At 44.4% G+C, this 19,356-nt stretch overlaps 2 protein-coding genes across 2 annotated transcripts; both read left to right on the forward strand.

Annotated features, from left to right (window-relative positions):
• Positions 1-9,151: 9,151 nt before the first annotated feature.
• On the forward strand, positions 9,152-10,096 carry LOC116823672 (olfactory receptor OR9H1-like). Its single transcript, XM_032778408.1, has one exon. It carries the CDS (start codon positions 9,152-9,154, stop codon positions 10,094-10,096), a length of 945 nt encoding a protein of 314 aa, XP_032634299.1.
• A 1,761-nt stretch (positions 10,097-11,857) lies between these two features.
• On the forward strand, positions 11,858-12,811 carry LOC116823675 (olfactory receptor 6B1-like). The gene has a single exon (XM_032778411.1). The coding sequence runs from the start codon at positions 11,858-11,860 to the stop codon at positions 12,809-12,811; it is 954 nt and encodes a 317-aa protein (XP_032634302.1).
• Positions 12,812-19,356: the final 6,545 nt, after the last annotated feature.

The raw sequence follows: 19,356 nt of genomic DNA on the forward strand, positions 1-19,356 counted from the left end.
CTAATGTAAACTGCCCTGACGCAAAGCTGGAGAAACTCAGTGGAGAAGCAGAACCTAAGCCTGTGATCTCACACACTCTGGTGTAAATCAGGAGTAACTCTACTGGAGTCAATGTGGCTGGTTCTGTTCTCTCTCAGCTCATTGTAAATCAGGAGTGATTCCACAATGCAGCTCCACAGTATGAGTGAGAGGAGAATGGGGCCCCACTGTTCTGACCAGGCCGCAGTTTACGCCAACATTTCATACACGAGCCAAGGGACAGGGGACATGGCACAAGAGGCAGGAGGCTGTAGAAGCAGGCCCATGCATGCAGCGGTGGGAATCATAAGGGAGAGAAGGGTTCTTTCCTCAGGCATGGCTTCCATTCCAGCCCTGGCTGCGAGGGGGAAAAAGCCATTGCTGGCTGGCAGCAATTTGGTGACCCCCTGTGAACTGAGCAGGCAGGTCTGTGCACACAGGGCTCCACAAATACAGCCCAGCCCTGGAGTCAGCTGGTAAAGGGAAGCTTGCCTTGCTCAGATATCAATACACCTATTGTGTGATAAGCAGAGGGGTTCAAGGTCACAATGGACTCTGAGATGGTGGTGTAAATCCAGAGTCATACCAATAGATCCCTAGTGTTTTGCTGCAGTGATTATGCTCTAGGGATATTGTGCCTGATCATCTTTCTCCCACCTGTGACTCAGAAATTGCTCCACTGAAGTCAGGGCCTGAATCCTGCCTTCAGATTCCTCAGTGGTTGAGTCTCTGTGGCATCTTGAACAGGTGCATATAGCTTAGAAAAGTGAGGCTGAAATACTTCCAGCCAGACTGGGAGCTCAGCTGCATTGGTTCAAGTTGGGAGTTACTCCACCGAAACTGGTGCAAGAAAGAGCATAACCTGTCCAGGTTGGATGATTGGATGGCTCCAATCATTGTAACATCTGAGCACCTCACAATCTGTAACAGAGCTGATCCTCACACATCCCTGGGAGGTAGGTAAGTGCTGTTATCTCCATTGTACAGATGAGAAAAACTGAGAGATGGAGCAACTTCAGTGATTTGCCCACATAGACAGAAGGAACGTGGGGAAAGGCTGGAAATTGGACCCACAGATGTTGCACCCTGAACCAGTGCCCAATCCACTAAACTACCTTTCCCATCCAAATCAGGCCTTGTTATTTGCACTGGGTCCCATTTGGCAGCCACTTTGTCCCAGTGTAAATCATCACAATCTGCAAAGCATGGGAGAGTCTGTCCTGATTAGCTCTAGTGCAAACAGTCAAGATACCCCAGCTTTACAGCAGGGTAACCGAAGGCCAAATATAGCCTGGAGTGGATCCACTGACACTAATGGAGCAAGGCAGATTGACACCAGCTCGGAATCTGGCCCCTATACTTTAAGGATTGTCATCTGGCTTGAATCCACTGGGCTGTTTCCTTGCACATTTCGAGTTCAGCAGCCTGACTCATGTTACATTGGTATAAATGCAAGGAGAATTCAGCTTTAAGACTATTTACATAAATAAAGAGAAAGTTAAGGGGTGACTTGATTAAAGTCTATAAGTACCTACATGAGGAACCAATATTTGAAAATGGGCTCTTCAATCTAGCAGAGAAAAATATAATACAATCCAATGGCTCGAAGTTGACACTACATATAGTGCTGCCTTGCCTAGTTTTCCTCACAATAAAACTGCAGTCCCTTGTCTTCACGGTGTTTTTATTTCACAGTAGCTCACACAGATTAGTTACCCCTTGGCATAATAAATCCACTTCCACAAGAAGCTCCCACGCCAGCATAGCACTGTTCACATTGGTGCTTAGTTCGGTGTAACTTACAATGCTTGTGGGGGGGAGGCTGCTTATTCGCACCCCTGAGGTATGTAAGTTGTACCGAAGTAAGTGGTAGTGTAGACCTGGCCTAAGGGAGAATGGTGGCACCAGTATACTTGGCTGGACTACATCTCCCATAGGGCATGAGAGTTGTGATGCATGGTGCAATTCAAGCCGCTGGATCCACTTTACATTGTGGGAGATGTANGCAGTGTGCTAATCTCTAGAAGGGAAGCTTCCGACTCCCAGTTGTGGCTCTAACCCCCAGTTGCCTCATTAGCGGCACTCCCAGTTAATTGCCTGAGGCCTCCCGTTGAAGGAAAAGGACTTTCCTTTGTCTGAGTTGGACAGCAGAATTGCCATCTGAGTGTGATTGGTTGTAGTAAAGCTCTTCCAGTGGACAGAAAGCACTGGGGTCTACTCCTTTCATAAAGTGTGAGCGATGGACCCTCATGTAACTGGCCCTGGGGCCCATCTGCCCGGGCATTTGGGTGGGATTCCTGCATGCAGGCTTGGTCCTTCTTGGTACACACCCATCCCAGAACTGGCTGGCACCTCAGATGCTCAATGGCTCCTGTGTGGCCTCCTGCAGCCAAAGAGGCTAAGAACTTTGAGGGCAGTGGGCTAACCAATGGCTCCATCAGTGCTAGGCGTGGCTATACAGGGCCACATCCCTGGCTAATGTAAACTGCCCTGATGCAAAACTGGAGAAACTCAGTGGAGAAGCAGGGCCTAAGCCTGTGATCTCACACACTCTGGTGTAAATCAGGAGTGACTCTACTGGAGTCAATGTGGCTGGTTCCGCTCTCTCTCAGCTAATTATAGATCAGGAGTGATTCCACAATGCAGCTCCACAGTATGAGTGAGAGGAGAATGGGGCCCCAGTGTTCTGACCCAGCCGCAGTTTACACCGACATTTCATGCACGAGCCAAGGGACAGGGGACATGGCACAAGAGGCAGGAGGCTGTAGAAGCAGGCCCACGCATGCAGTGGTGGGAATCATAGGGGAGAGAAGGGTTCTTTCCTCGGGCATGGCTTCCATTCCAGCCCTGGCTGCGAGGGGGAAAAAGCCATTGCTGGCTGGCAGCAATTTGGTGACCCCCTGTGAACTGAGCTGGCAGGTCTGTGCACACAGGCCTCCACAAATACAGCCCAGCCCTGGAGTCAGCTGGTAAAGGGAAGCTTGCATTGCTCAGATATCAATACACCTATTGTGTGATAAGCAGAGGGGTTCAAGGTCACAATGGACTCTGAGATGGTGATGTAAATCCAGAGTCATACCAATAGATCCCTAGTGTTTTGCAGCAGTAATTATGCTCTAGGAATATTGTGCCTGATTGTCTTTCTCCCACCTGTGACTCAGAAATCACTCCTCGATGCCTGGGTTTCTGTGGCATCCTGAGTAGGTGCATATAGCTTAGCATAGTGAGGCTGAAATACTTCCAGCCAGACTGGGAGCTCAGCTGCGTTGGTTCAAGTTGGGAGTTACTCCACCGAAACTGGTGCAAGGAAGAGCTATCCAGGTTGGATGATTGGATGGCCCCAATCATTGTAACATCTGAGCACCTCACAATCTGTAACAGAGCTGATCCTCACACATCCCTGGGAGGTAGGCAAGTGCTGTTATCTCCATTGTACAGATGGGGAAAACTGAGAGATGGAGCAGCTTCAGTGATTTGCCCACACAGACAAAAGGAACATGGGGCAAGGCTGGAAATTGGACCCACAGATGCCGCACCCAAAACTAGTGCCCAATTCACTAAACTACCTTTCCCATCCAAATCAGGCCTTGTTATTTGCACTGGGGGCCATTTGGCAGCAATTTCATCCCAGTGTAAATCATCACAATCTGCAAAGCATGGGAGAGTCTGGCCTGATTAGCTCTAGTGCGAACAGTCAAGACACCCCAGCTTTACAGCAGGGTAACCGAAGGCCAAATATAGCCTGGAGTGGATCCACTGACATTAATGGAGCAAGGCAGATTGACACCAGCTGGGGATCTGGCCCCTATACTTTAAGGATTGTCATCTGGCTTGAATCCACTGGGCTGTTTCCTTGCACATTTCGAGTTCAGCAGCCTGACTCATGTTACACTGGTATAAACCCGAGGAGAATTCAGCTTTAAGACTATTTACATTAATAAGGAGAAAGTTAAGGGGTGACTTGATTACAGTCTATAAGTACCTATATGAGGAACCAATATTTGAAAATGGGCTCTTCAATCTAGCAGAGAAAAATATAACACAATCCAATGGCTGGAAGTTGACGCTACACATAGTGCTGCCTTGCCTAGTTTACCTCACAATAAAACTGCAGTGCCTTGTCTTCAAGGTGTTTTTATTTCACAGTAGCTCACACACATTAGTTACCCCTCGGCATAGTAAACCCACTTCCACAAGAAGCTCCCACGCCAGCATAGCACTGTTCACATTGGCGCTTAGTTCGGTGTAACTTACATCGCTTGGGGTGGAGTGGCTTATTCGCACCCCTGAGGAATGTAAGTTGTACCGAAGTAAGTGGTAGTGTAGACCTGGCCTAAGGGAGAATGGTGGCACCAGTATACTTGGCTGGACTACATCTCCCATAGGGCATGAGAGTTGTGATGCATGGTGCAATTCAAGCCGCTGGATCCACTTTACATTGTGGGAGATGTAGTCATCCAGAGAACTCAGCCCATAGGCGACAAAAGGAGCTTGAACTACATAAGTCAATGTGCTAGGGAAATGGTGGTTTTTTTTATTGTTATGTTATTTGAAATAAAATAACGTGGACATTTTTTTAAAAAAAATGAGATATAACAATTTGAGTGGAACTGCCCACCCAATATTTTTTTTAAATATTTTCCTGATAGAATTTATTTTTTTTTTATTGGCAAAATTTTAAATTTTCCCCTGTGTCACAGGGCGATCACAGCTGTAGTGCCCTCCAGCAGCAGGCCATGGCAGAACAGCTGCACCTGCCTCCGTTTCCCTCCTTTATAGTCCCCATTGACTCCACAACAGGCTCTCTTGCTTAAATATTACCTCTCCTTGGGGGCAGTTTATTACCAGAACTTTGTTCAAATGCTTCCCCCCAAAAAACCGGAACATAAATGCATTTCTTACATCCAATGTATGCAGTCCTTAAAACCCCCGCTCTTTAGGGTGGCCACTGACACATCCCCAAATACAGGACATACCCATTATTGTCCCAACTGCTGACTGCATGACAGTCTGGCTTAAACTGGGCAAAAGGCCTGCCTATCACTCTTCTCAACATGAATGCCCTCCACCCCTCTGCTGAGGGTGCTTCAGATCTGCAGTGTGGAGATACTGGTGGGTAAGCCCCTTGGCTGCTATCCAGACATCAGCCTGCCCCAGCTCTCTTGGTCCAGCAGCTCTCTCTGCTGCTGCTCCTGCCTTTAATCCTCTCCACCCTCTGGCCCCGACTCTCTGGCTGGAGGACACCAGGCAGCAAAACTTTCTTGCTGCTCTTCAGCGTTCCCCCTAGAGAAAAAATGACCTACATCTTCCTTCAGGGTCTCGTGGCAGGTAGGAATGGCTGTGTAGCAAAGAGATATTCTAGGAGATAGGATGAGCTATCCTGAAGGAGGACCCCCTAGGAGGGGTTTTTCGCCATCCTCTGCAGCATAGGGCACTTGCAGGTTAAACTAGAGCAAATGGAGGATTCTCTGTAACCTGAAATCTTTAAACTATGATTTGCAGATGTCAGTAACTAAGCCAGCGGTTAGGGGTCTGTTTCAGGAGTGAGTAGGTGAGGTTCTGTGGCCCGCAATGTGCAGAAGGTGAGACTAGATGATCATGATGGTCCCCTCTGGCATTAAAGTCTATGAGTCCATGAGTCTATAACCTATATCGAATGGAAAGTTTCCTTATTTGGGGAGAGTTTGGATCTTACATCCTAGACCAGATCCTCCAGTGATGTACATCAGTGGTGGTCCATTAACTTCCCTAACATTTCAGCCTCTACAACTCAAGATAAAGGATAATTCCATCAGCTGATAACCATATAAGATCCTTATGTTTGTGGGGATGGATAGCTAGCTAGCTAGTTACATTGATTGATTGATTGATTTTCTACAGTGTCTCTCAGTCTAGCATGTAAGTCCTCAATAATTCAGCCAATGTTAGAAGTTTGATTGCCTTGAGAGTTAATATTGCCAACAAACGAAATGTTCTCTTAATTAAGTCCCCCATCACATTAACTAATATATCCAATGGTAGGTGCATCAAAGGAAGATGACGTCTTCCTTTACAGGGGATATAAATATCAAAGGATTCAGTATTCCCTTTACAAATCCTTGTAGAATGAAGAAAAGCTATCCTACGTATTGTTTTAGTTTTCTTTACTGAGGGGGGAAAAAGTACATGACAGGTTCTGGAGAAAATGTAGGCAATTAGAAAATGACAATGTGAAGAGGAGATGTCACAGCATCAGTCTAGNCTATGTTATATGCAGCTGTGCTAATCCATTGAGAGAAGAGAGCATGAGGTCGCTATTAAGGTTCTGCAAGTTGAGTGAAGCTGGGGTATGTATTGATTTCAGGCTTCTGTTGGAGATCGATCTGAAAGACTTATAGAATGTCGGAATGAATTATTAACAATGTTGTATGTAATGTGATGATAGCAAGGAATACGGAAGATTTTTCTATCAATTCTGGTTTCAATGCTTTTAGGTCCCGGTTGGTGAGAAGTGCCCTGACACAACCTGAAGTGTCACTAAGCCTATTTTTTTATTGTGTTTGTTATTACAAGAGCTGCTCTGAATGTTTTTCCTCTACCAAAAGTTTTCAGTTTTCATTGAAATACTTACTATAGCACTGGAATCAAGGCTCAGGGTCACATTGTGTTAGGCTCTGTGTGAAAACAAGAAAGAAAGGTCTCCTGATGAGTTCAAGGGGGATTTTTTTAACTAAGGTTAGAGGAGAAAAACTGGAAGCTGGCATTGAGAGGAGACTGGAAAAGGAAACATGAAGCTGGGAGGTAAATTGGGACTAACTGGGCAATAAACTAGTGCTGAGAGTTGGGAGGGAGACTACATGTGCAAAGAGAGTAGGAGTGGATGCCAGAGAAGGACATGAAGGGAAGGGGGGATATTGCTAGTCAGTAGGTGTGGGGGAGACCGAGATCATATGAGCAGCTGAGGAGATACTGGGACTAACAGAGCAGGGAGACTGGGGCTGAGAACCAGTAGAACAGGCTGGAGGAGGCAGAATAGAGAAATCCAATGAGGATTCTGGGTGAAAGGGCAGAACCAGCATTGGCTGGGCAAAGAGAAAGGCAGAAGAAATGAGATGGGGGACAGGGGGAAGATAGTGAGATTGGATGAGGATCCTGGAGAGGGAGACTGGGACTGGGAGCTAGTGGGAAAGGGGAACTTAGACAAAGGGTTGAGCGAAACTGGTTTTGGTAGGAGACTGGACTGGGCTGAGAAGCCTGAGGAGAGGGGATTTAGACTGGCTTGATGAGGAGAATAGGATGAGACAAAGAGCCAGACTTGGGGAAACGTCAGGACTGGGACAGGGAGAGGTTGGGGCAGAAGAAAAATCCCTCATCTCCAGTGCTGTGAAAACAAATTCACTGATGATTGTGAAGCGCTCAGATACTATAGTGGTGGGCACTACAGGAAAGTCCCTGGGGGAATTAATTCTCTCTCCAGAGCAAGATTAGAACTGTGTGCAGTAAACAAGTCTTGTGGTCACTCATTGAACAATAAAGACAAAACAAAATATTGAATAACGGTCCAGTAAGTGAGCTCCATCCATCCTGTGCACTGGATGAGGGAGAGGTACTGTTGAAATAATAATATGTGATCAGATTGTTAAAGACTCTATCACAATTAGCCCTGGCAGAAAATTCAATTTTAATATAATCTCTTTGAATAATATCAATGTTTATTTATAAGCCTTTTTTCAATTGTTATCAATTTTAAATTTTCACAGTTATGTGAAATAATAGAGGCTCAAAGAAAGGAGCTTAGACACTCAGTATGTAATGACAGAACACATTCAGATATGAAAAGTTAAAGCTTTATAACCACTAAAATGCAAATTGTGAGTGTCCCATTTCAACGTGTACAAAAAAATATATCCTTAAATCAAACTCTAGCAGGTTCTCAAGCAGCGTTTTTCTGACTTTGCCTGTCTGTAAATTGTAATGGTTATTGATGGAAATGTTTTTTCATCAGTGTGTGTGTTTGCTGTGGAGTACCTCTAAAAATCCAGTCAGTCCACATCTAATCATAATGTGCAAGTACCGAGAGGTGAATGAAAGTTGTACGGGCAAATTTAATCCTGGCATTTCCTAACTTTGAGAGAGACAGAGTTATGCTCTAATTCAGTCACAAACTCTTGGGCTTGATGCACACTAAATCCTCGTCTGGCTCCCTTCTAGCCTTAAAATAAAGGACTGTGTGCACTGAGGGCCACATTTCACCACACTAGTTCATATCTAGTATTTCTTCACTCCACAGGGAGACCCATGGATCTCAGTGAGTAAGATCATGATCAGGGCCAGTGCAACCATTTAGTCGACCTAGGCGGTCGCGTAGGGCACTGGAATTTGGGGGGCTCCATTTTCTTTGGCAGTGACCGCAGCGGCCGGATCTTCGTCCGCCCTGGTCGCCGCCGGCATTTAGGCGGAGGGAGCTGGTGCAGGGGAGCATGGGAAGGGCTGCCTGCAGCAAGTGGTGGGGGGGGCAGCATGCAGGGGAACTCCCTGCCCCAGCTCACCCCTGCCCCACCTCCTCCCCGAGCATGCTGTGGCTGCTTCACTTCTCTCGCCTCCCAGGCTTGCGGTGCCAATCAGCTTAGGCGCTGCAAGCCTGGGAGGTGGGAGAAGTGAAGCAGCCACGGCGTGCTCGGGGTGCTCATGCTTGTGTATGGATCAGGGGTGAGCTGGAGTGGGCGGGGTGCCTCAGGTTGGAGGGTGGGGGTTGGGGAGCTGCTGCCAGGGTGTGCCTCAGAGGGAGGGTGCAAGGTGGAAGTTTCTCCTAGGGCTCGAAACTTCCTTGCACTGGCCCTGATCATGATAAGAGTAGCAGAATCTTGACCTCTATGGGAAAATTCCCCTCTTGTAAATAATTGATATATGAGAAAGTTAATAAATTGGCATTCCTCTGCAGAAAAGTCAAAATTTCTGAAAGAACTTCTGGAGATTTATTAAGAAGAAATTTAATGACATTTCCTGGGGCTCAGTCCACTTTTACCTAATGCAAGGGGAGACTTGCATTCATTTTCAATAGAAGTGAGCTACAAATGGGGCTTGTAGCCTGTTTTATACTCCTTAGGCATTTTATTTTTATTTTAATGCGTATCTCATTACTTTTCCCAAGGAAATGGAGACAAAGAAAGAGAGAAACCACACAGCACTGACGGAATTCATCCTACTGGGGTTTGGAAGTGGTCTGGCACCTCATGTAGTTCCCTTTTTGGTGTTTCTGGTGATTTACATGACAACTGTGCTGGTAAACACCATTATGGTCTTCCTCATTAGAGTCAGCTCTCGCCTTCACACCCCCATGTACTTCTTCCTCACGAATCTCTCACTCTTAGACCTATGCTACTCCTCCACCATCGCTCCCAAAGCCATGATGAGCTTCCTAGCAGGCAGCAAAACCATTTCCTTCATTGGATGTGCCACCCAATTCTTCTTCTTCGGTCTCTTTGCTGCTACCGAGGCGTTCATCCTGGCAGCCATGGCGTATGATCGATACACTGCCATCTGCAACCCACTCCTGTATCCCATTGCCATGTCCAAGCAGGTTTGTGTTCAGCTGCTGGTGGGTTCCTATGTTTGCAGTGGTGTAAATTCCATGGTGCAAACAGTCTTTACCTTTACACTGTGCTTCTGTGGGTCCAATGAGATCGATCACTTCTTCTGTGACATTCCACCCCTGCTAAGCCTCTCATGCACCAACACAGACATCAATGAACTGGTGATGTTCACTTTATCCGGCCTCATCATCGTGAGCACTTCCATGGTCATTCTCGTCTCCTATGCCTACATTATCTCCGCCATCCTCAAGATTCGCTCTGCTGAGGGCAGACGCAGAGCCTTCTCCACCTGCACCTCCCACATGATGTCTGTGAGTTTATTTTATGGCACTGTTACCTTTATGTATACCCAGCCCAGTCCGCTATCTGCTCCAGCTCAGAGCAAAGTGGTGTCTGTGTTTTATACTCTGGTCATCCCTATGTTGAATCCCCTCATCTACAGCCTGAGGAACAAGGATGTGAAAGAAGCTTTGGGAAGAACCATCAGCTCAGTGTTTCTAAAATGAACCTTCTGTCTGAACATTGAGCTAAATAATCCTTTGGGTTATGGAAAGATGAGTACAATAATAGTCATAATTTAATCTATCTATCTATCCCCATGCACCCCCTCTAACTTTCTATCAATTTACCTATATATCGATCTAAGCTAGCAGTTCCCATTTGTATTTGTCTCTCTCTCTAAATTTGTACACCACTCCCAACACTGGTGTATGCCATTATAAGAATGATTTAAAAAATAAATACATCAACCCTCTGTGTTTCTATGTTACATTTTTTCACACTGTTATCTATTCCTCTACCTTAGAAATTCATCTGATTTGGAAATATAGATTCAAACACCTGTGAACCTTGGGGAGTGTTTGAGATCTGTGTCGGAATTTCACCACTGGTCTATCAGCGCTGATCCACACACTGGAACTCTAGAATACTCCCTTGGCTTAATGTGTGTGTGTGTGTGTGTGTGTGTGTGTGTGTGTGTGTGTGTGTGTNATATTGGAAACCTACGGACCCTTATACTTACCTACATGCCTCCAGCTTTCATCCAGACCACACCACACGATCCATTGTCTACAGCCAAGCTCTATGATGCAATCATATTTGCTCCAACCCTTCAGACAGAGACAAACACCTATAAGATCTCTATTAAGCGTTCTTACAACTACAATACCCACCTGCTGAAGTGAAGAAACAGATTAACAGAGCCCCAAAAAAACCACATTTGTAAGTTGCACTTTCAGGTCAAAGAGATGGCACCACAGTACTTGTATGAGGTTAACTGAAAAATACTATTTCTTTTGTTTATCATGTTTACAGTGCAGATATTTCTAATAAAAATAATATACACTTTGATTTCAGTTACAATACAGAATACAATATATATGAAAATTTAGAAAAACATCCAAAATATTTCAATCAGTATTCGATTGTTTAACAGTGCGATTAAAACTGGGATTAATCTCAATTAATTTTTAAATCGTTTTTAATTTTTTTGAGTTAATCACATGAGTTAACTGCAATTAATTGACAGCCATACTATTGATTAATATGAGCAGACTGCTGCAATATGGTGATGTGGGTCTCTGCCTAGCAGAGAAAATCATCATATCATTAATGCAACTTTTTCAATTTAATGCAGCTCAAATCAGTGATAAAATAAAATCATTTGTCTCAGAGATTGCAAAACAGAAAAATCTGAGTGGTATTTATATAAATTACAGATATACAGTAACCCCCTCTGGAAGTCTCCTTTAAAATCTCTGCACCTGCATGTTCTAAAAGGGTTAAAAAAAAGTGAGACATTATGGACTCAATTTCAAAAGGCATCTGCTTCTCTGTCCATAAGATTTTTAAATACAGGATTCCCCGGCAAATTCCAACGGCACTGAAAATTCAAAGCTTTCTGACACTTAATGATATATTTTTTTCTTTTGTTTTTCTTGAATAAACCATTCTGTTTATATTCCCATTCTTTTTCCTGGCTAATCACTATTCTCTGATGCAACAGCATGTATGGTTTTGCTATCCCTTCATCATCATTCTCCTTCAGCAACATCCTCCAAATGAATGAAAGGGCATCCAACTCTGACATGGCTGAATGGAATATGAGAAAAGAAACTGCGAAATGTGGAGGCTTATTTTCCTCTGCTTAAATCAGAAAAATATTGTCTCTGGACTAGAGAATTGTTGAATGACTAGCAAGAGGGTTTTACGATTATTATTTATTTTATTTATTTTTCTTCTCCCAAATTTTCCTCTAGAGAAACCACATGGAAAATGTAGAGTGGAGAAATGAAACGACCATCACAGAATTCATCCTATTGGAATTTGGAGATCTCCAAGGACTGCAGACCCCTCTCTTCTTGCTGTTCCTAGTGATCTACATTGTTACCATGGCTGGGAACATTCTCATTGTGGCCCTAGTTGTGACTGATCGGCAGCTTCACACCCCCATGTACTTCTTCCTGGGGAACTTGTCCTGCCTGGAGACCTGCTACATCTCCACCATCCTGCCCAGGATGCTGACCAGTTTCCTGACTGGGGACAGAGCCATTTCCTTTAGCGGCTGCATCACACAACTGTCCTTCTTTGTATTCATGGTGACTGCCGAGTGTTTACTCTTATTACTCATGTCTTATGACCGCTACTTAGCAATATGCAATCCCTTGCATTATGCAGCACTTATGAGCAGGAGGGTTTGCATCCAGATATTGTCTGGCTCTTGGATAATTGCCTTCTCTTGCAGCACTGTGATAACTTTTATGATGGTCGGGTTAACATTCTGTGGTCCCAACAAAATTGACCATTTTTTTTGTGATTTCTCTCCGATGCTCAAACTCTCCTGCAGTGACACCAGCCTGATTGAACTGGTGGATCTAATCCTGTCATTTGCAATTATACTTCCTACCCTCCTGTTAACCCTGACGTCCTATGTTTGCATCATTGCCACCATTCTGAGAATCCCGTCCATCACTGGGAGGCAAAAGGCCTTTTCCACCTGCTCCTCTCACCTCATTGTAGTTGCTACTTTCTATGGATCACTCATTATTATTTACATGGCACCAAAAGCTGGCACTGCAGGAGACCTGCGCAAAGTGTTCTCTGTCTTCTACACCGTCCTGACACCCTTGGTCAATCCTCTCATCTACAGCCTGAGAAACAAGGAGGTCAAAGAGGCCTTGAAGAAAGCTGGAGGCAAATTGGCTGCTTTGATAAGAGGATGAATGAAATTCCTGTGGTCTCTCTTTTAGACTGAGTTGATCCCCATTTTGTCCTTTGACTCACTGAAGAAAATGGCATCACACGTGGACTGGGTGTGGGTGGTAGAATATCTCCCCTACTGAAGTTAAAATCAATTGAGGGTACTTCCATTTGCTCCTACTCTTTCACCACATCCAACAAAAATTTCTTGTCCTTATTTTCAAAGCCACAATTACCAGCCCCTTTTCCTGTCCAACCTATCCTCACAAGGCCAGCTCCCACCTTCCCTTTGCCAGTGATGAAACCCTGGATCTCTCAGTTCTCTGCTTCTTCAACCAGAACCTCAGCAAGAACTTGAGCTGTTATGGACCTTGGCCACCTAACTGTCATTAATTCCTATAAAAATCTTAGCAAGAATTGTTTGATAGTCCCTCTTTTGTTTTTCTATAACACTGCTAAATTTAACAGTAATCCTGCTCCTTTGCCACTAACTTCCTGTGGAATATAGAGTCCTGAATACTCTAATGGTACATCTTCACTGCACGCTTCTTTTGGTGGTGTGTAGAGCATATACATGGGTAGTCCCCACTCCCAGCATACGTATAAATAATGATGTAGACAGAGACACACTGCTTAGGTGAATAAAGACATGCCAGTATAGGCTCGATATTTATGTGAGTACATATCCTATATGACTTTCTACACATCCAAGCTGTGGCCTCTTGCCCATTCTGCTATTTTTAGCAGTGTAGTTAGGGATGGCTCTAAGCACCAGAATACCAAGTATGCACTTGGGGTGGCACTTCTGAACGGTGGCAGCTTTGCTTCGGCGGCGATACTCCAGCTTCTTTTTTTTTCCGCTTGGGACAGCAAAAAAACAAGAGCCGATCATGAGTGTAGTGTCCCTCTTCCTTCCTGCTATGGGGGCCTCTTCCCTCTGCAGGAAAAGACTACAGAAGTGGGGAAACAGTCCATCAGCTTTCCGCTGCGATAGCCTTTCACTTTCCCATGTAGCTTATGCAGTAGTGTGGACACAGTGTGGTTTCTATTTCCTTGACACTAGTGTGTAGTGTAGACATAGGAGGACAAGATGTCCGAATTTTATAGAGACCGACCCAATATTTTGGATTTTCTTATATAGGTACCTATTACCCTCCACACTCTGTCCCGGCTTTTCATGTTTGCTATCTGCTCGCTCTATGGAGACATAGCCTCAGTTCAGACCTGTGGAGCTTAGAGCCTCTTCAGCACTCATGATTCTCATTATCCAAACACTGTTTTTCCAGTTCACTTGGATGTCCCCTGAGATTCTTGGAAAATTGAAAATTGAAGTTCATTTGTGACCATCGTTCAGTTTCAGGTACACTCTTCACTTTTCCACTCATCACAGTTTTGAGGTAGTGTCCCTAGGAATGTGCTGTTATGCCAGTATCCCACATCTAAGCACGCATGGGGAACTGAATGGACTTAAGGCAGACATTGGTAGCATCATTGGTAGGTTCACATCTCAGTGATGGTCATAAACACAAGACACTACTATAAATAAACTCTATTCTTTCCACACGGAAGAACTTGAGCAACATCTACAGGAAGTTCTACCGTATCCCTTATACTCTGGGGAACTGCTCTGTCTGCGAGTAGAACTGGCTGGGAATTTTCCATAAAAATGATTTTTCCATGGGATACGCACTTTCTGAAAAATTCAAATTTTCCATGGTGTCAGAGGGTCCCCACAGCAAACCAGTCACTGTGTTTCAATAAGCCGATGTCTGTGCTCTACACCGTGCCAACTCCTGTGGAGAACCCCATCATATACAGCCTGAGAAACAAGGAGGTCAAGGTAGATCTGAGAACACTTTTTGAGTAGGAGATTCTAGTGGTTTATGGGCCTTTTTCTGGCCTTGTTCCCAAGGATGAATTTCCCTGTTTTTGAGCTGTAAAGGGAGTAGCCATTTGAAGTTGGAAGGACTGTTTGCAGACCCTGAGCCAAATGGTCAGTTTGTGTAAAAACCCAGAGCTCCACTGACTTCCCTGTAGCTAAACAGCTGATGAAGTGACCCAATGTTTTTTCCAGGAGTCAACCAGTCTGCCCAATTTGCGATGCAAGAAATGATCAACTATTCTTAACTAATTGTCCTGTTGGGCACAACAGCTATACTCCAGAGTGACTCCAGGAAAGTCAGCAGAGTGGCTCCTGATTTGCAAAAGTGTGTGTATGCAAGGAGAATCACACCCTCTCAATCCAAATAAGCAGGCAGCACTGCTCATGTCTTTACCATATTCCTGAGTCTTAGGGATTTCCTTAGCTCCCTGAGATGTCTCTGCTGTCTTCCACTTCCTGAATCTCTCCATTTACAACGTTCTGTATGTCAGCGCATGGAAAATGGCTGATATAAGAGTAACAAAAATCTATTTTTTGTAAGTACCTGTGTGACCCTATCACCATTGTATCTTAGTGTCCCATAAATATTAATGTTTTTGTCCTCACAACACCTTTGTGATGTAAGAAAGTGTTATGATCCCCATTGTCCCAATGGGGAAACTGAGGCAGAGGGCGAGAGATGGACTATCCCAAGTTCACACAGTCTGTATAAAAGCAGCCACTTGAATTAGAGAGACATTATTTTACTTCTCTATTTGGTGCTGATGTGACCACTGCTGGAATATTTTACTTCTCTATTTGGTGCTGATGTGTCCACAGTTAAATTGGAGAGGGTTCAAAGAAGAGCCACAGCAGTTATTAAAGGATTAGAAAACCTGTCTTATAGTGATAGACTGACAGAGCTCAATCTACTTAGCTTAACAAGGAGAAGGTTAAAGGGTGACTTGATTACAGTCTATAAGTACCTACATGAGGAACCAATATTTGAAAAAGGGTTCTTCAATCTAGCAGAGAAAAACATAACACAATCCAATGGCTGGAAGTTGATGCTACATATAGTGTTGCCTTCCCTAGTTTACCTCACAATAAAACTGCAGTGCCTTGTCTTCACTGTGTTTTTATTTCACAATAGCTCACACACATTACTTACCCCTCGGCATAATAAATCCACTTGCACAAGAATCTCTCAAGCAACATAGCACTGTCCACAGTGGCACCTAGTCGCACCCCTGAGGGATGTAAGTTGTATGGAAGTAAGTGGTTGTGTAGACCTGGCCTAAGGGAGAATGATGGCACCAGTATACTTGGCTGGACTATACCTCCCATGATGCATGATAGTGGAGACTCCCCTGATACATGGTACAATTCAAATCACCAGATCCACTTTGCATTATGGGAGATGTAGTCCTCCAGAGAATTCAGCCCATAAGCGACAAAGAGGGCTTGAACTACATAAGTCAATGTGCTAGGGAAATTCTGTGTTTTTTATTTTTAAATTATTTGATATAAAACATTGTAGACAACTTTTAAAAAAAATATTACAATTTGAGTGGACCTGCCCACTCAACATTTGTTAAAATTATTTTCCTGATAGAAAATGGTTTTTTTGATTGGCAAAATTTGAAATTTTCCCCTGTGTCACAGGGCGGTCACACCTGTAGTGCCCTCCAGCAGCAGGCCATGGCAGAACAGCTGCACTTGGCTCAGTTTCCCTCTTTTATAGTCCCCATTGACTCCACAACAGACTCTCTTGCTTAAATATTACCTCTCCTTGGGGGTGGCTTATTACCAAAACATTGTTCAAATGATTCCCAATAAAAATCCGGAACATAAATCCGTTTCTGACACCGAGTGCATGTAGTTCTTAAAAACCCCGCTCTTTAGGGTGGCAACGGACACATCCTCAAATACAGAACATTCCTTTGATTGTCCCCACTGCTGTCTGCATGATCCTGCTCCTCCCCCCATGAAGTTGTACGCGCAGTGGACGCAAGGTGGTGCCACATGGGGGGCATCATGTCGCACATCTTGCTGCTCTGTCCCGCGCTGGCGGTGCGTGTGAAGTCACACCAATGGGGCGGAGTAGCGGGCTCTGCAATGTTACTTTTGCATCTATGATACCAGGCAAAATCACATCTGATTTTATACCTTTACCAGAGGGGGACAAAGCAGGACAGTCCAGCTTAAAACTGGGCAAAAGGTAAGCCCCTTGGCTTCCATCCAGACATCAGCCTGCTCCAGCTCTCTTGGTCAGGCAGCTCTCTCTGCTGCTGCTCCTGCCTTTAATCCTCCCTACCCTCTGGCCCCAGTCTCTGACTGGAGAACGCCAGACAGCAAAACCTTCTTGCTGCTCTTCAGCATTTCTCCTAGGTAAAACTACAGCTTGCTTCAGGGTCACCTGGGAGGTGGGAACGGCTGAGAATTTAATCTCTTGTGTTCATATGACAAACCTCTTTACATCAAACAGACAAACAGAGAGTATGTAATATCCTTGAATTATCTCATATCAAAGCCTATCAGAGGAACAAAAGGGGAGTATCATATGGGCAAGTATTATTTATTGGATGTGGAGAAAGAGTAGGAGCAAATGGAGGTATCCTCAATTCATTTTAACCTCAGTAGGGGAGATATTCTACCACCCACACCCAGTCCAAACGTGATGCCATTTTCTTCAGCAAGTCGAGGGACTGGATAAGGTTCTACTCAGTCTAAAAGAGAGACTGTACAAATTTCATTCACCTCCTTATGAAAGCAGCCAGTTTGCCTCCAGCTTTCTTCAAAGCCTCTTTGACCTCCTTGTTTCTCAGGCTGTAGATGAGAGGATTGACCAAGGGTGTCAGGATAGTATCGAAGACAGAGAACACTTTGTGCAGTTCTCCTGCAGTGCCAGCAGTTGGTATCATGTAACTAACGATGAGTGATCCATAGAAAGTAGCAACTACGATGAGGTGGGAGGAAGAGGTGGAGAACGCCTTGTGCCTCTCGAAGGTGGAGGGGATTCTCAGGATGGTGACAATGATACAAACATAGCACATCAGGGTTAACAGGAATGTAGGATGTATAATTGCAAAACACAGTAACAAATTCACCAGTTTAATCATGCTGGTGTCACTACAGGAGAGTTTGAGCATTGGGGCAAAATCACAAAAGAAATGGTCAATATTGTTGGGGCCACAGAATGTTAATCTGGCCATCAAAAGAGTTATCAAGGTACTAGTAAAGAAGGCCATTGTCCAAGAGCCAGACACTAGCTGTATGCGAACCCAGGTTCTTATAAGTGCTGCATAATGCAAGGGATTGCATATTGCTAAGTAGCAGTCATAAGACATGACTAATAGGAGGAAATATTCGGCAGTCACCATGAGTACAAAGAAGTACAGCTGTGTGATGCAGCCACGATATGAAATGGTTCTGTCTCCAATCAGGAGGCTGGCCAGCATTCTAGGCAGGACAGTGGAGGTGTAGCAGGTCTCCAAGCAGGACAAGTTCCCCAGGAAGAAGTACATGGGGTTGTGAAGGTGCCTATTAGTCACAACTAGCACAAGAGTAAGGATGTTCTCAGCCATGGTTACAATAAAGATCACTAGAAATAGCAGGAAGAGAGGGGTCTGCAGTTCTGAGAGATTCCCTAATCCCAATAGGATGAATTCTGTGATGAATGTTTGATTGTTCCACTCTACATTTTCCATTAGTTTTCTCTAGAGGACAAGAGGGAAAAGAGAAATAATAATAATAATAATCATTAATAGCTTTTAAAAAACCCTGCTAGTCATTTGACTATTCTCTGGTACAGAGAAAATATATTTCTTATTTAGGCAGAGGTAAATATGCATCCCCGGTTCACATTATCTTTTCTCTTCTTCCATTCAGCTGTGTCAGAGTTGGACGCTCTTTCATTCATCTGGAGGATGTTGCTGAAGGTCAATGATCATGGAGTGATAGCAAAACCGTACATGCAGATTAATTTAAGCAGGCTAGGCACCTAAACACGCATAAAAGTCAAAGGGAGTTAGGTGTCTGATCTTCTCCCTTGCTTTTGAAAATCCCTCAAGATGCCTTTCTGCATCTTTAAATACTCCCAAGGGAAACATTTTTACTTTGTTGTTTTTGGACAAAAGGTTGGCATTTTGCACTGAAAACTTTTCTCCAGATGAAAAAGTTTTCATTTTCATAGAATTTTACACAGGGGAAGGGGGGCACATTTTCTGACCAACTCTAGATTTTATTCCATGTTTCTTGTTCTGAGTTTCTTCATTTGATTTGCAAACTCAGCTAAGACATAGTAAATGACAGAGAAGAGTAACACCCTTTTGGTTAATAGGAAGCATAAATCTTACCTGTAAAGCTGCAGTCTCACTAGACTGATGCTGTGACTTCTTCTCTTAGGCTTCTCATTTTCTAACTGCCTGAAGTTTCTCTCAGAACTTTTCACATACTTTCTTTCTCTTAGTAAAGTGAACGAAGACAATTTGTAGGATACATTGATTCATTTTAGTAGCATTTGTAAAGGGAATAATGCATCCTTTTATATAGCCTTCATGTCATCTTCCTTTGAGGCAGTGTAGCGAGGGGGGTCCCCTCCCCTACGCTCCTGAGACAGGGAATAGGCTAGGAACCCTGCAGCCCCGGACAGAGGCCCGGCCGCCTATCCCCGCCCCCAGGAAGTCAAGGGGCGGGACCGGAAGT

Source organism: Chelonoidis abingdonii, chromosome 14 (assembly GCF_003597395.2).
Source record: "Chelonoidis abingdonii isolate Lonesome George chromosome 14, CheloAbing_2.0, whole genome shotgun sequence".
Lineage (NCBI taxonomy): Eukaryota > Metazoa > Chordata > Testudines > Testudinidae > Chelonoidis > Chelonoidis abingdonii.

Coding starts and splice junctions, on each gene's coding strand:
- LOC116823675 (XM_032778411.1), top strand. CDS start 11,858: ATGGAAAATGTAGAGTGGAGAAATGAAACGACCATCACAGAATTCATC.
- LOC116823672 (XM_032778408.1), top strand. CDS start 9,152: ATGGAGACAAAGAAAGAGAGAAACCACACAGCACTGACGGAATTCATC.